The sequence below is a fragment of the Hoplias malabaricus genome, chromosome 5 (genome assembly GCF_029633855.1).
Source record: "Hoplias malabaricus isolate fHopMal1 chromosome 5, fHopMal1.hap1, whole genome shotgun sequence".
Lineage (NCBI taxonomy): Eukaryota > Metazoa > Chordata > Actinopteri > Characiformes > Erythrinidae > Hoplias > Hoplias malabaricus.
Genome location: NC_089804.1, coordinates 51,396,846 through 51,410,737, shown reverse-complemented (window position 1 = coordinate 51,410,737; position 13,892 = coordinate 51,396,846). Strand labels below are relative to the sequence as shown.

Here is a 13,892-nt window from a genome sequence, read left to right as displayed (position 1 = left end):
TTTCCAAGGACAGCAATCAAAGCAAGTCATGTCTCTGAGCTTATTCCACCCATACACTTTCAAACAGCGGGGAAAGCCCCATCGTTTTTCTATAGAAATCCCCTCAAACTACTCAAATTATATCTACTGTTAGCATTACTAGCTGCACATTTTAGTACAATTTGTATTAGCATAGCAGTTTCGAATTCTGCTACTCAATTGCAAAGTATTATTAGTATAACTTGCTTATAAAAAAACATTGTTAGCAGACTTGGAAGTTGTGATACTTGCATTATTAAAGATCTACACTGGGGAAGACCGTGTGCTAGTAGTAGTGGTATTAGAAGAGGAGTGGTTTTACTAGTAGTAATAATAGTAGCTGTAGTAACAGTAGCTGGTGCATGGCTTTCTGAGGGTTGGACGCACTATCAATGTCAGTAGCTTGATTGGACTTAAACTGCGTACATTATGCCAGGACCTGGGAGCAGATAACCTTTTAAAACAGCATGTAAATGAGCTTTTCTTCTCCAGCCTTATCACACATCCTCCTAATGATGCCATGTGCATGTGGCCTGGAAGCCGTGGCTTTGGGGAAAGGTGCGATTTGCCTGGCTGCGCTTCATACTCTCTCTCTGTCTTTCTCTCTCTCTGTCTTCTTCCACCCCTCCCACTCTCTCTCTCATCACTGGAGGGTATAAAAAGAAGTACCCTTAGTCTCACCACTTTGCGCTGCCACATTCCAACCAGTGACACAGTCCTTGTCTACGTTTAAGGCAATTAGGCTACATTTTTCCTGCACTGTGTGATAACGAATAGGCACTATATCTCTGTTTAGCTGCCCAAACATGGCCATTCAAAGTAAGGAGGGGGGCTGTCTGAAAGAAATGATTAGGACTTCTGCATGCAGAAGACTATATATGGATTAAAAGGGTATACAGATAAAAGGTTCAATAGCTTAACTTTGCTATGCTCAGAAATGATCTGGTACGATTAAACTGCACAGAAGTACAGAACCGTGAAAAATCAGAAGCCTCCATTCATTGATTTAATTGTACATTCAAAACAGACATTAATTATGAGTTATACGGTTTCTGGGATATATTTCTTGGTAGTTTTGTCCCTGTTGTCCTTCAAAGCTTTGCCTGAAACTTTCCTTTTTTCTTCTTTGGATTCATCGTAACCCTCTCCTTTTACCTTTTTTTGAACTGTGTCAAGTGTCTGTTGGTTTGTGAAAGATGCTATATCAATTTAACTTATTATTATTATTATTATTATTATTATTATTATTATTTGCAAATGGAAGGAGAATGTAGAAGAAAAATGAGATTCTCCAAACCTGAAGTTCAACATATCTTCAAACAGAAAATGGGATTTGTAACGTGTAAAACCTGGAGGATCACCAAAACCTTCATCATCAGATAAGAAATACTTTATATAAAAAGCTGCCAGTATAAACTGACCATACCGGAATTCTGACACCAAAGTTTCAACACTGATACAAAAATGAAAGCTATAATAAAAGCAAAGGATGAACTTTAAAGTTTGATATTATATTTAGTTACTGCTGTCTTCTTCTTACTCCTTATTAAGTAGAACCAATTAGGCGATTTTGACTTGGGTTTGGGTTTTCGAGGCACAGTTCTTTTTGGGAATAAAAGTCCTAAATTAGGAACTGTGAATATCAAATAATAGTTTAATGGACAATATCTATATAAACATTGGACTGCTTCAGTTTATCAGAACATTTAAGCAAGGCTGCTGTAAAAACAATAAATGGTTTTTAAAAAATGCCCCTCAGAAGACTGAAATGAATGCGTAACCTTTAAAGAGTCTAATTGCAAACCGCAGTCATGGCCGAGCTCATCTGATCCGAAGCCCGTCTCTCTCATTGCTTTCATACTTTCTTTTTACCAAGCACTCTGCTGTGTGGCCTGTGTGTGAATAATGCAAGGCATTGAAGTGCTGTGGGAGAAGTATTCTGGGCTTTTGCGCTGATAGGGAATCCACACGCTGCCTCCGTGTGAGGAGTTAAATGTTTTGAAGGTCGCAGTTTCTCTCATTGATCTTGCAATGTTTGTTAATTACATTGTCACTGATGTTGTGAGAGATAATTAAGCCACTATGTTTATATGCATAATTATGTGCGCTCCGCATCAGCCTTTGAAAGACAGCAGCAAGGAAGGGGAAAAAAATATTTTAATTGTGATCTGCGCAGTAACATGGCAATATAGATGCCCTAGTTACAATCAACAAAGAGGGAGGAGGGGGGAAAAAAAACAACGCAGAAGAAAAGAGTGGAGTCTGTTCGCTGTAGTCTTCAGTTTGTCTTTGTTGAGATTCCAAAGCAGTGTAGTCCATTGAAGCCAAAGGTGTAGCATGTTCTGTGAAACAAACTCATATTTACACATGGCTTTCTCCACAAGTATTAAATAAATACATGACTAATTAAACCCACAAAGCACTGCCTTTCACTGAGAAGCCTTTTTAATATGAGGCCACAGCTGCTACTGTTACAGTGAAGAGGAAAATGTGTAAAAAAAAAAAACCTTGCAACAAACAGGCCTGATGGAAAAAGATGAAAAGATGAAAGGAAAAAGGCTTTTCTTTTGCAACATGAGGTGAGCAAGCAAAAACATACCAGACTAACCAGATTTTAACTGCTGCTTAAAAAAAATAAAAGCAGTGGCGGTTATTTTTACTGTGTGCAAAATGGCCTTATCTACTGTTGTTATCTACTTTATTTTGAGTGGTAATACACTTTGAGCACTACTGTACCAGTCTCAAAGTTCAGGCAGTCGTTAAGGCAGTAAATGTTTGTTTTTACTGTTTTCTACTGTTAGTGCCAATTAAAGCTGCCAACAAGTGTGCCATAATAGTGTCTCACATACAGGACAGAAACGGAGTGAAAAATGTAATACGGCTCCTTTCCACCGAGATCAAAAGGAAGTAGAACTTGCACATTTGTGATCAGCTGATCAGAAGAATTATTTTATTGTTTATTTTTATTTTTGGTTGATTTGTTATGTTAAATTATACGTGAACTTCCGTGCCCTTTTCTCCCATTTATTCAGGAGAGTCTTTAAAAGCAGCCAACAGGATCCTGTGTCTTAAAGTTAAGCTTCAAACTGCTAGAAACCTGAAACATCAGAGGCCTGGCCTGCGTGGTATTGGGTTCAGTAGCACCTAAGTTTAGTCAGCTTAGTGAAAAATCAAAGCCACAAAATGTAACCCAGGTTGCAACATGAAACTTAGGCTGCTGTGCCAACACTCTTGGCCTCTTTGCTGCTCTGCACATAACACAATATTCTCCGTAAGCCTAGTCCAAATATTCATTTCTTGTTTCAGTAAACCACACAAGTTCCTGTTTTCCCAGTTCCATCGGACTGTAGGGCCAGTGGTGTCAGTGCTCGTGTAGTAACTCTAGATTTCTCTTTCCAGCAGACAGGATCACTTAAGCCTATATGAATACGGTCACATCTCCCTTTCCCTTGGCCCCTGACACTGTCAAATTGTCCTTGAGATTATACTTCTCCAAAGGGTAAAGGTAAGGTAAAACTAAACCAACAGCACTGGCTTGGCTGGCTGGCATCTGAAGAGAGACATTTGAGTGCTAATGTGCTCTTTGTGCCTGAGCACATTTTACTGCTTTCTCTGCTCTAACACATCAACACATCCACTCTAACTCAGAAAGGGCTTGTTAATTAGCTGATTACATGGATCAGGTGTATTAAAGCAGGACAACTTTAACGTAGGACTGCACAAAATACCCTTTGTTCGCTGTCTTTGTGATGTTGGATTCTTCTGTATCAGCACCAGTGAGGACAGCTATGTATTTCTGTGGGCATCTGGATGAATCAAGAATTTCCCATGATCCAATCAATAAACCTTGTTAAATGATCGCAGCCATTCATTAACCCCACCGTATCACTGTCATTTCAAGGGTTCAAAATAGAAGAGGGAAGGAGAGGTAGGAATGATACCTGGAGAGGAAAAGGAGGCTTGGCAGTTTGGGGTCTCACTGGTGGGTGGGTAGGCCGTCTCCTTGTGCGGACTGTCCGCAGAGTCTCTGTCGTCATGGTAACTACCCTCTTGGGAGACAGGCATGGTCTCGGCTTCGTCCCCGTTGTCCTCGTCGTCGCTGCAGCCTTTAGGTTGGACCATGTACACGCCCTCTGGGGGTCCCTCGTCTCCGCTGCTGGCTTTGGGCCTCGGCTCGTCTTCATCTATGGACACGGGGTCATCGGCGTACTCACCGTTCACCCACTTCTCAATGGCCTCGCGTCGTTTCTGGTCATCCTCCAGGCTTTGGCCCAGGCTCAAGCCTTCAGAATAGTCGCTGTCGGGCCGGTCGCCCTCTTCATAGTGCGAGCTGCCCCGCTCGCTGTTGTCCGCCAGGCTCGGGTCCCCCTCAGCGTTCTGGGAGCTGCCATCGTACACCACCTGCCGGCTCAGCTTGGCACAGATAGCGTTGAGTTTTAGGCCACCTTTCCTTTTGGCGGCCATCGTGGATTTTCCTGAGGTCTTTTCAGTGCATAAACCACTTTCAGCTGGTAATGATAAAAGAGAGAGAGAGAGAAGACAGCGATTTAGATGAGAATTGTTAATAACTGAACCAATATTGTCACTGAATGAGACTTTTCCTCTGTTATATATTTAAAGGGATTTACCAGCTACAGATAAGGTTCAACAAAGCATTCAAGAAAAGCGATACTGTTCGTACATGGTGCTTAAATACCACAGAACAATGCTCAGTGAAAAGTCAAAAATGATAACGACTAAAGGCTCAGTCTTGGTTCTGCCAAATTATTTGGTTAAAAATACCAAAGACACACAGAGAGGACAATTAGAAGAGAAAAAGAGAAGAAAGTCACATGAGAGCACGAGAGAGAGAGAGAGAGAGAGAGAGAGAGAGAGAGAGAGAGAGAGAGAGAGAGGGAGAGTGACAAACCTCATCTATTCTGTCACAGAGAACCTAGAAGCAACAACACGACTAGATCACAATCAGACCCCCAACAGTGCACCAACCAGCCACTACATGGAGATTTAATCCTCGACATGACAGTGGAATAAAAACAGCCTGACATTGTGGGCTCTCTTTACCTAAAGAGGCCCAGGCTCCTGCCAATGGGAGCTCTGCTCAACCTTAACTTTGACAGCAGGGGGACGTGAGTGGTGTCTGCGGAAGGCTCTAGAAGGCACAGGGAGAGAGATTTCAGGCAGCAGCCACTGCAGCTCCTCCGTCTCGGTTTCATACTGCGCCTTCATCACGCCATCACCTTCATGCTCTGCTCAACTCAACTCACTTTGCTGCTCATCACTTTTATCCACTCCTTGCGACTGCTTTTCTGATTTCAGAATCTCTTTTCTCTTTTCCATTCTCCTCACCTCCGCCTCTATCTTCTTTTGTTTTCCATGTCTTTTCTACACATTTTTTTCCTCTTCACCTCTTTTTTTCTCTTTAGCCCCACCCTCTAACCTCTTCTACCTCCTCTTCTCCTTTTCGTCTCTCCGTTTCTTGTGTTCTGTTTTGGTATTTACCTTACGTCCACTTCTCCACTCCTTTTCTTTAACTCTCCTCTCCACATCTTTCACGCCATTTCAGAATCTCTACACGACACTGTAGACCACTTACTGAACCCCTGCAAAATCACTATAGAAAAGTCCCCCTGTGGACATTACTGGCAACACACAGAATGGGATCCAAAAATGGCACACTAGTGGTCTCTTAGAAGTCAAAGATTTTATCTCAGGTTGAGGCAGAACGACATGAAGAGACACAGACATCCTGTGCTCGCTTCACTTACTACTGCAGTCCGAAAGTGTTCGGGCCGTAGAGCTTCTGTCACGGGAATCTTAAACACCAGACTTAAATTCATGATGGTTACACACTGTATGATAGACGCAGTTAGCCAATCAAACAGTCCAGCCATAAGCATGAGAATTATTTCAACCAACTGTGCTATCTTTAAAATCTATGTCTGTCTAAACCCCCCACCGTGGCTGTCCTTGGGCCAGTGTGGATCCAAAACTGCCTTTTTAGGGCAGAATCCTCTCCCTGCTTTCCGTTCCCTCTCATAACCCGACACAACACAACTGATTCACGATTCACAAAAGTTCATTTTTAATAGCTTTTCCAGGCTGAAAATCAGATGTGCTCCTAAGGTCATACTTTACTGTCTTTACTGTGCTGTAAATGAAGAATGGTGGGGAGGGGGGCTAGTGGACATTTATTTATCACAGCAATCTCTGGAATGCTTCTGATGGTATTTAGACACTGTATGGCCAGAAGTGCTATTTCTAGCCCACTCTTGTAAATTCGTCAATAGGACACTAGTCACCTGTTTGGCACAATAGTCAATGTTAGGGAGAAAAAAAGTAAAGGACATACTGTTCTCACACAAACACATGCAGCAGATGCACTAATATTGTTATGAAGCGGAAATCAGATTTATGAACCCAAATAAGCTGAGCTCATCAGGATTTCCCATCATTTGATTACATCACCTCACAATTATGTGTCATTGTCTCCATTTTTGGTTTCTGTTGTTTGCTAAAGTGACGAATATGACTCAAGGTTAAGACGTTCTTTCAGGGCAGAACACTGTGGGGGACCCGTGGTCCCGGCACATGCTTTCTCAGTTACCGGGTGTTGCACTCAGCCCTTCCTCTCTGAAACAATGAGCCGAGAAATTATGCGCGCCGAGTGCCGCTCTACCACACACTGCTCAAATCCAAACACCACTGAACGACACACTTTCACCCTTCAGACAATCACGGGAGCCGGGGTGACGAGGTCACCCTGTAGAGGACAGCAATTTAGAACAAAAAATCAGCTGGAAAAACTATTAGGAAGTGGAAGACATAAATTCTGAAGTATTTTTTCAGAACAACTCCGAAGGAAGATTGAGGTCATTTGGGCGTAACAGTAAAGGTCATTTTTCTGTTTACTGTGCCACTATTTCATGCTTTAACTACTGATTTCCTGAAGACTGCAATCTAGCTTTTCCTTGTAGGAAATGACCCCCTGAGAAGTGATTTCTTTCCATTATCCACAATTTATGTGCATTTATTTTTTGGCTAAGCACCTCACACTCGCGGTCAGTGTCTATTGATTCTTGAGATAATATTCTAATCTACAGAGTCACCATGGATACAGTATATTCTGGATTTCTAAAGCCTGGATTTGGAACACAAAGACTTGCGCGTTCAAAGCCGTTCTTTGTCTGAAGTCGGGATCTGAGGTATTAAATAAAAGTGGTTAAGACATTAATGAGAGCTCAAAAAGAGCAGGCTAGGCCCTGCTCATAGCTGCTGATTTAAATACGCGCCTGCCAACAGAATTGCCTGTGCTTTCTGCCACAATGGGGATCACTATGGTAACACTGCTGTTTACCTCCAGTCGTTTTTGTGTGCATGATAGTGTACAGCGCGATAAAATCAGTGGGGACGTAGATGAAAGCACAGTCTCTCCTGTGGGAGGCCTTCTGCCTCTCAGGGGAGCGGCATTCACGTTAGCAAAAATAGGTGTAGCAAGCAGCAAAGCCCTATTAATTCTACGCCTCGACCTGCTCTTCTGAGCGTGAGCGAAAGAGCTGCGATTCAGCCGGTCTCGGAGGTATATCTCGGAGATGCTCGTCCACCTTGAATCGTAAACGAAGTGGCAGGGATCGTCATAACTAAAACCAAACTTGTTTTTCTTAAGCGGAGATGTTTATTGTAAGGCTGACAAGATTTTCGTGGAAAGAGTGCAGGGCCCGGACTCCCCCCGGTAATTCTGTTACTGTATAAGGAGAAAAGCTTTTGCGAAAATGCTGAAACTATTTTAAACAATTTCAACAATAAGAGTGAGAGAGGTCCTCCTTTTTATCTGCAAGGCCCAAGATGCACATCAAAGGCCTCGTAAGTCCTGCTTCTCTTCAGAACTTTGACGCAGCAGACATGCAAAATGACGGAAATAAAAAGGAAAGCCCTGAAAGAAAAACAAGCCAAGCTCTCCTGAAGTCGGCCTGTCGCGCCTCTCCAGGCTCTCTACGTCGTGTTGTTTAATACAGAGCTTCTGTTTATGTGCCAGAATGATATCATGCCCAATCAAGTGGTGTTTCAAATCCTAATAATGCTGTTGGAAGTGCATTATTTGTGTGAACGTGTGCTGACTGTAATCAGGCTGCCAGAGTGGGGAAGTGGCTGTTAATGACTGCTTAGATTGGCGTGTCCTGTCCTTTCCCTCTCACTCTCTCTTCCTTTCCCTCTCCCCCTCTCTCCCTCTCTCTGGCAACCAGGGCATACACAAAAATGCTAGGAGATGACATACATGTTCATCACCTGGTATCCAGCACAGTCGGAATATTCTGGAGACAAACTAACTTGAACCTATTTCACAACACGAGCATGCATATGAAATATGTTCTTGTTGTCTACTGAGCTCCACGAGGTATGTGTCCATAAAGCTCAGACTTAATCCTGCCACTTGCCTAAGAGGCATGCAGGCTGCACTGGTGTAATGAGGGGAATTCATTTCAAGTTTCAACATATCTTGACTGACAAGGACAAAACCTCCATAATACAGCCAGTTAATTAATATGAAATAGGCTTGGGAAATGCCTAGATAAGTCGTAGATTATTTTTCATTATTTAGCATTGTCTCGTGTCAGGATTTCCCAGTTTCCTGGTTTTTTTTTTTTTTTAACCGTAACCCTAGCTATAAGATCATAACATGTCGGCAGATAAATTGACAAGGCCAGGTTTCTGGACTGTGTCTGAGTGAACTCTCTGGGCTTCTGTTTCCCTTGGAGGTGTGGGTCTGAAACCCCAGAGCATGCTGTGATCCCCCTCCACACCTCAATCCCACCCTGCCACATCTGCCCCGATTTTTAAACTGAGCTTTCTTTGGTGTTTTATATTGTGAATTTACAGCTTGCAGGAAGGAGTGCATTTCCCCCACTCCTCAGAGGGTGCACACGCAGGCTCAGGGAAGCCGAGTGGAAAGCCACTGATGGACCCAATCCTCAGACCCTTGCATCTGGCCCCTCTTTCATTTTTATTACACAAGAATAACAATAAGCAGGTCCGCGACCCCGTCTCCAGATTCTGCCGTATTTTTTCTAACTCTCTGTGCTGATGCTCCAAATTTCCATTTTCTGCATGCATATTTAATTGAGTTTTGTCCCAGTGGTGCGGAAATGATTTGTTTTTTGCTCTCTGTTCACTTGACTCCTCTTCGGAGTCGGTAACCCTGATTAAGACGTTCGCGTTAATTTCCCAGTGCACACCTTTTTTTTTGTGCATTAATGGTTCTGATCGTCTAATTAAAACTTCTCAGCTTCGCTGCTGATCACCGCTCGTTGTGCTTCTGACCTGAAGTTTTAATTGCCGCGTCAGAGGCGATAATAATAATTTCTGGGTTCTGATGATTAAAAACAATGCCATTGCCAACTGTGTTGTAAAGGAAGAGGAGTCGCAGGGAGAAGCGGGAGTTTTGGGGGCGTTGGGGGGGACGTGTTCTTTGGGGGGGGAAATTTCCCCAGAGGAGGGCACAGATGGAATTTACTCCTCTTTCATTTCTTCGACGGTTTTGGAGGAAAACCAGGTTTGTTGTTTACCTTAGGTTTACCTTTGCTTTCAGATGAAAGCAGCCCATGAAAAACACAGATGGCACACACACAGCTGGTCCAGCTTAAAAAATAACGTTAAAAAGACATTTATTAAATATGTGGATTAAAGGTTACAGTGATTCCTGAGAATCATTTGCGCCTGAATTGCATTAGGTGTTATGCAAAAGAAGAGAGCTGTGCTGAATTCAGTCAGGCCATTAGAACGGACGGGTTATGGCCCAAATAAAATGTGAACTGGTGCTGTGGAAGAATGCTGAAACTGTGGGTGCTGTTTTAAAACCTGCACGCATGCACACTCACTCCACCGCACTGTCCTCTTTTATCGGATGGATTCTAATGGATTTTTTAGATTCTGCTGCAGGAATCAATCTTTAGTATGAGGATACACATACAGACAAAACAATTACACTCAAAATAGAAGGAGACAAAACAAGCCTTTTTTTCCTGTAGCACAGACATTTAAAGTCACAAACTGTGGACACATGGACAAACAAACACACACACACACCCTTTCTGTCATGCAGCATGCGCACCCACCCACACACACACCCACACACACAAACACACAAATCTGTTTTATTATTAATCAGTTGGTTGCACATCTGCAGTGTGTGTATTTTTTTTTTTTATCAATAAAGCACTTATTGCTTTTAGTCTAGAATATGACCTTGTGTGTTGCGTGTTGTCTTTGGACCGACCTTGAGGGACCCACTCTGACTTTTTTCCAAATGCTCTCTCACTCACACCCTCTCTGCCTCTCTCTCTCTCTCTCTCTCTCTCCCCCCCCCCCCTTTCAGAGAGGAGCCCTCAGCCAAGTGCAATACTCCAGCCAGGGACTGCCACAACTAGCACAAACAAACAAACCCTCAAGAAACAAAGGCACACACAACGGGCAGGACAATGGACACAAAATGCCAGTGTATATTTTTAAGCACATAACGGAAGAGGAAATATGCTGTTATGGGTGCAATTAGGCAGCAACAGCCCAAAATCGAAGAACAAATACATGACTGAAAGTCTAATCACGAGACAAAGCGTTTATAATCTGCATTGAAAAAAAAGCACCGGGAGCTCGGAGGCTGGAGCAGCAGGCGAGGTGAACCCTGTCTCTGACCCTGAGCTAATTTAACAAGCTCAAACTTATCAGTGCCAACTTTTCTCTTCGATGACGCTCGGGAAGCGTGCGACATAGCCGGGAAAGAAAGTTCTTAAAATTGAGCGGGAGGTCTGGCAGGCAGCTGGCGCCCTCTTTCTTCACCTCGTATGTTTGGTCATCAACATCACAGCAGTGTAAAGCTTTGTTTAACAGAAACAAGCAACGATCTCACGTGACAGCTTCCTTCAAACCTTCTGTATTAGACTTCTTTAATTCGTGATGATATGGGCCCTTTACAAACACAGTCACCTTAGCAGCACTTCAGCCGGAGGTGGATTGAGCACGACCCTGGTGGTGGAGGTTAATTAGCCCAGTTGGCAGCTCCGGGGGAGTGGGGCCGGGTGGCTGGCAGCAGGGTTTGGCACCGGGGCACGGCCAGGACGCTCGGGGAGCACCTCCCCAACGCCTCTCGAGGGCCCTTGAGCTGATATCTGCACAGATTAACTGCTTGAGTTGTATTTTTGTCACGAGGAGCCGTGCTTGTGCAGAGGCTGGGGGGGGGGGGGGTGGTGGTGGAGGGGGGGTGGGCTGGTTTGAGAGAGGGAGTCTGGGGAAGACTGCAGAGGGAGGGAAGAGGAGATGGAGAGCGAGGTGAAGCTCCACTACGGTGAGGCGTGGGGTCGGTAAGCCGCTGGTGCCGCCCGGCCCAGAGTCTGTCACTCAGAGTCATTATCTGTGGGGATATATTTAATTTAGCAGTTCCGGAGCCACACTGCTGAGTAAGCCAAGCCACCATTAGGGCCCGTCCTCCAGGGGGAAACACAGCACAAGCCGCTCGATTAGTTATCAATTAAGAGTGCAGAAACCTTCACCTGCCGTGTGAGGGGAGGGAGAGAGAGAGAGAGAGGGAGAGAGAGGAAGAGAGAGAGAGAGAGAAAGAGAGAGTAGGTCCTCTCCAAAACAAAAAAAAAAACATAAAAAAAAAAAAGGTTGTAGTTGCACACCTCAAAAAATACACATGTGCTCTCTCTCTTTTTTTACTTAGACTCAACCCCTTCTCTCTGCCTCTCTCTATGCCCCTTTGCTTTCATAGTGGCAGGTTAACCTTGATATGAAGCACTGTCACCGCAGATAACATCAATCATGCCAAGCCCTCTCAGATAACCCCAGTGCCCAACCTAAAAAGCAGTGTGTTTAGATGTTTAGACATATCCCCCCTCCCCTCTTTTCAGCATATGAATTCCATTACGGCAAAATGAGTTGTGGCATTTCTTTAACAAGACTCTTAAGACATTCTGACAGCCTATAAGACACTTTGCCGTTAAAAAAATTAAATAAGGCAGAGCAACAAAGCTCCCAGCACGAGTCAGGATTTGACGGGCGGCGTGTCTCCAGAGAAAGTGGGGTGGGGGTAGAAATTAAAAAAGGGTGGCCCCTTTTTTCCCTCGCAAACGTCTCTGGCCCGCGCTGAATGCTTAATTGATTTCCAAGGTTACTCCTTAAATTTGTTTTTCAGATCCCTGTGCACCTTTTTTTTCTTTCTTTCTTTCTGTTTTTTTTATTTATTTAAGTGATTCTCCTCTAATTCGGCTCATGGTTTTATCGCCTGCCTCAGATCTCTGTGCCCTCTCCTCCAGATGAAGGGGAGGAGGTGACATTAAGTAAAAAAACTGCATTTCTAGACAGGAAGCCTTTGCTGACAACATCGATCCCAGGCCACCATTAAAACATTTGCTCTGCTTCACAGACTTTGCCATTTGTTCCCCCCCTCCAGCCTCCGCTCCTTCTGATTTTATGCACAGAGGAATGAGTCGCAGGTGTCCCCTAAACGTCAGCTGCATCAGGTACACAGCTAAAGATTCTACAAACCCTCACGGTGTCCTCAGAGCGCATACAGCATCTGCAGCGCATAGCACCTTTAACCCCTCAATCTGCAGCGAGTACCCACTTATTAATCAGGACTTCTTAGCACAGACGCTGGAGCTGAAGGCCTGTTATTCAGGTATTAATATTACTACTAATTATTCAGTAACTACTAGTGGTGGAATCATGTACACGGATCATCCATAACATTATGACCACCTCGTTGATTCCGCCTGTTGCTCTGCATCCTTTGTTTGCCCCCTTTCAACCTGTCCACCAATGGTCAAGACCCCCACAGGACCCCATAGGTTTGATCTGAGTGACACTGACACAGTGATGGTGGGTTAGTGTGTGTTGAGTGTGGGTTGAGGCCACTGTCCACTTTAATAAACAAACCTATCTTGTAGGTCCACCTTGTAGATGTTAAGTCAACAACAGCAGCTCATCTAACCACGGGTGAAAGAGGCCAGACCAAGTATGCAGAGCAACAGATGGACTACAGTCTGTAATTGTAGAACTACAAAGTGCTCCTGTGGTCAGTGGAGCTGAGAGAGTGGACAGTGAGTGCAGAACCAAGGAGGATGTCGTAATGTTGTGGGTGATTGATGTATATTGTAGTTAACCCTTTAGGGAGGAATAACTTACCCCAACCTTGCAAGAGCATGAGGTGTAGGTGTATGTGTGTGTGTGTGTGTGTGTGTATGTGGGTACTTTCCACTACTGTGGCCCTGGTTGTAGGTCATGCCTAACGAATATGGGTTTGTTGGCTTCACTGTCCTTGATGTAAATATATTCACAGTCTACTACTTTAAAGAAATGAACACCATGACATTGCACCATGGAGAACGAGTTGGCCAACTACTTCATTGTTTAAAAATCAAACTGGCTTTAAATTCAACATTTGTTGTCACTTACACATGTCAGAAAAGCATTTCAAACCTGTCTCAAAAAGGTATTTGCAAGCGATTTGTTTAACAGAAAAGTATGCGGTGTGTATTTGACAGAGATATAAGTGCTCTTTTTAAAAAAGAACACGAGCTTGAGGAGGTAGAGAGCTGCTTTACTGAAAGTGCGTGCTATTTTGGTCAGAGAACACAAAAGGAAGTGTTGCTGGCTGACTCAAACAAAGAATGTGCTTTTGATAAAACCACAACAGCTTCTTGTATATTCTACACTAAAACATTTTGGTTTCCTGATTTTATCGATGCAACAGACCCTAAACGGAAACAACACAACAAGTAAACAGCACAACACTTTTGCAGGGCCACAAAAAAAGACAGAAAGGTTCAGTGACACTGGCTCTGCCTGTCAAAAAACTGCAAGAAGAACAATATCATTAACGC

The 13,892-nt window shown here is 43.8% G+C and overlaps 1 protein-coding gene across 5 annotated transcripts in view; it reads right to left on the bottom strand.

The window, feature by feature from the left end:
* The window catches only part of casz1 (castor zinc finger 1), a 224,625-nt gene that overhangs the window by 32,666 nt on the left and 178,067 nt on the right, over positions 1–13,892 (bottom strand). For all 5 annotated transcript variants that reach the window (XM_066671955.1, XM_066671954.1, XM_066671956.1 and 2 more), the window contains one exon: positions 3,960–4,526. In XM_066671955.1, the coding sequence (XP_066528052.1) occupies positions 3,960–4,482 (523 nt within the window). In that variant the 5' untranslated portion in view covers positions 4,483–4,526. The remainder of the gene's footprint in view (positions 1–3,959; positions 4,527–13,892) is intronic.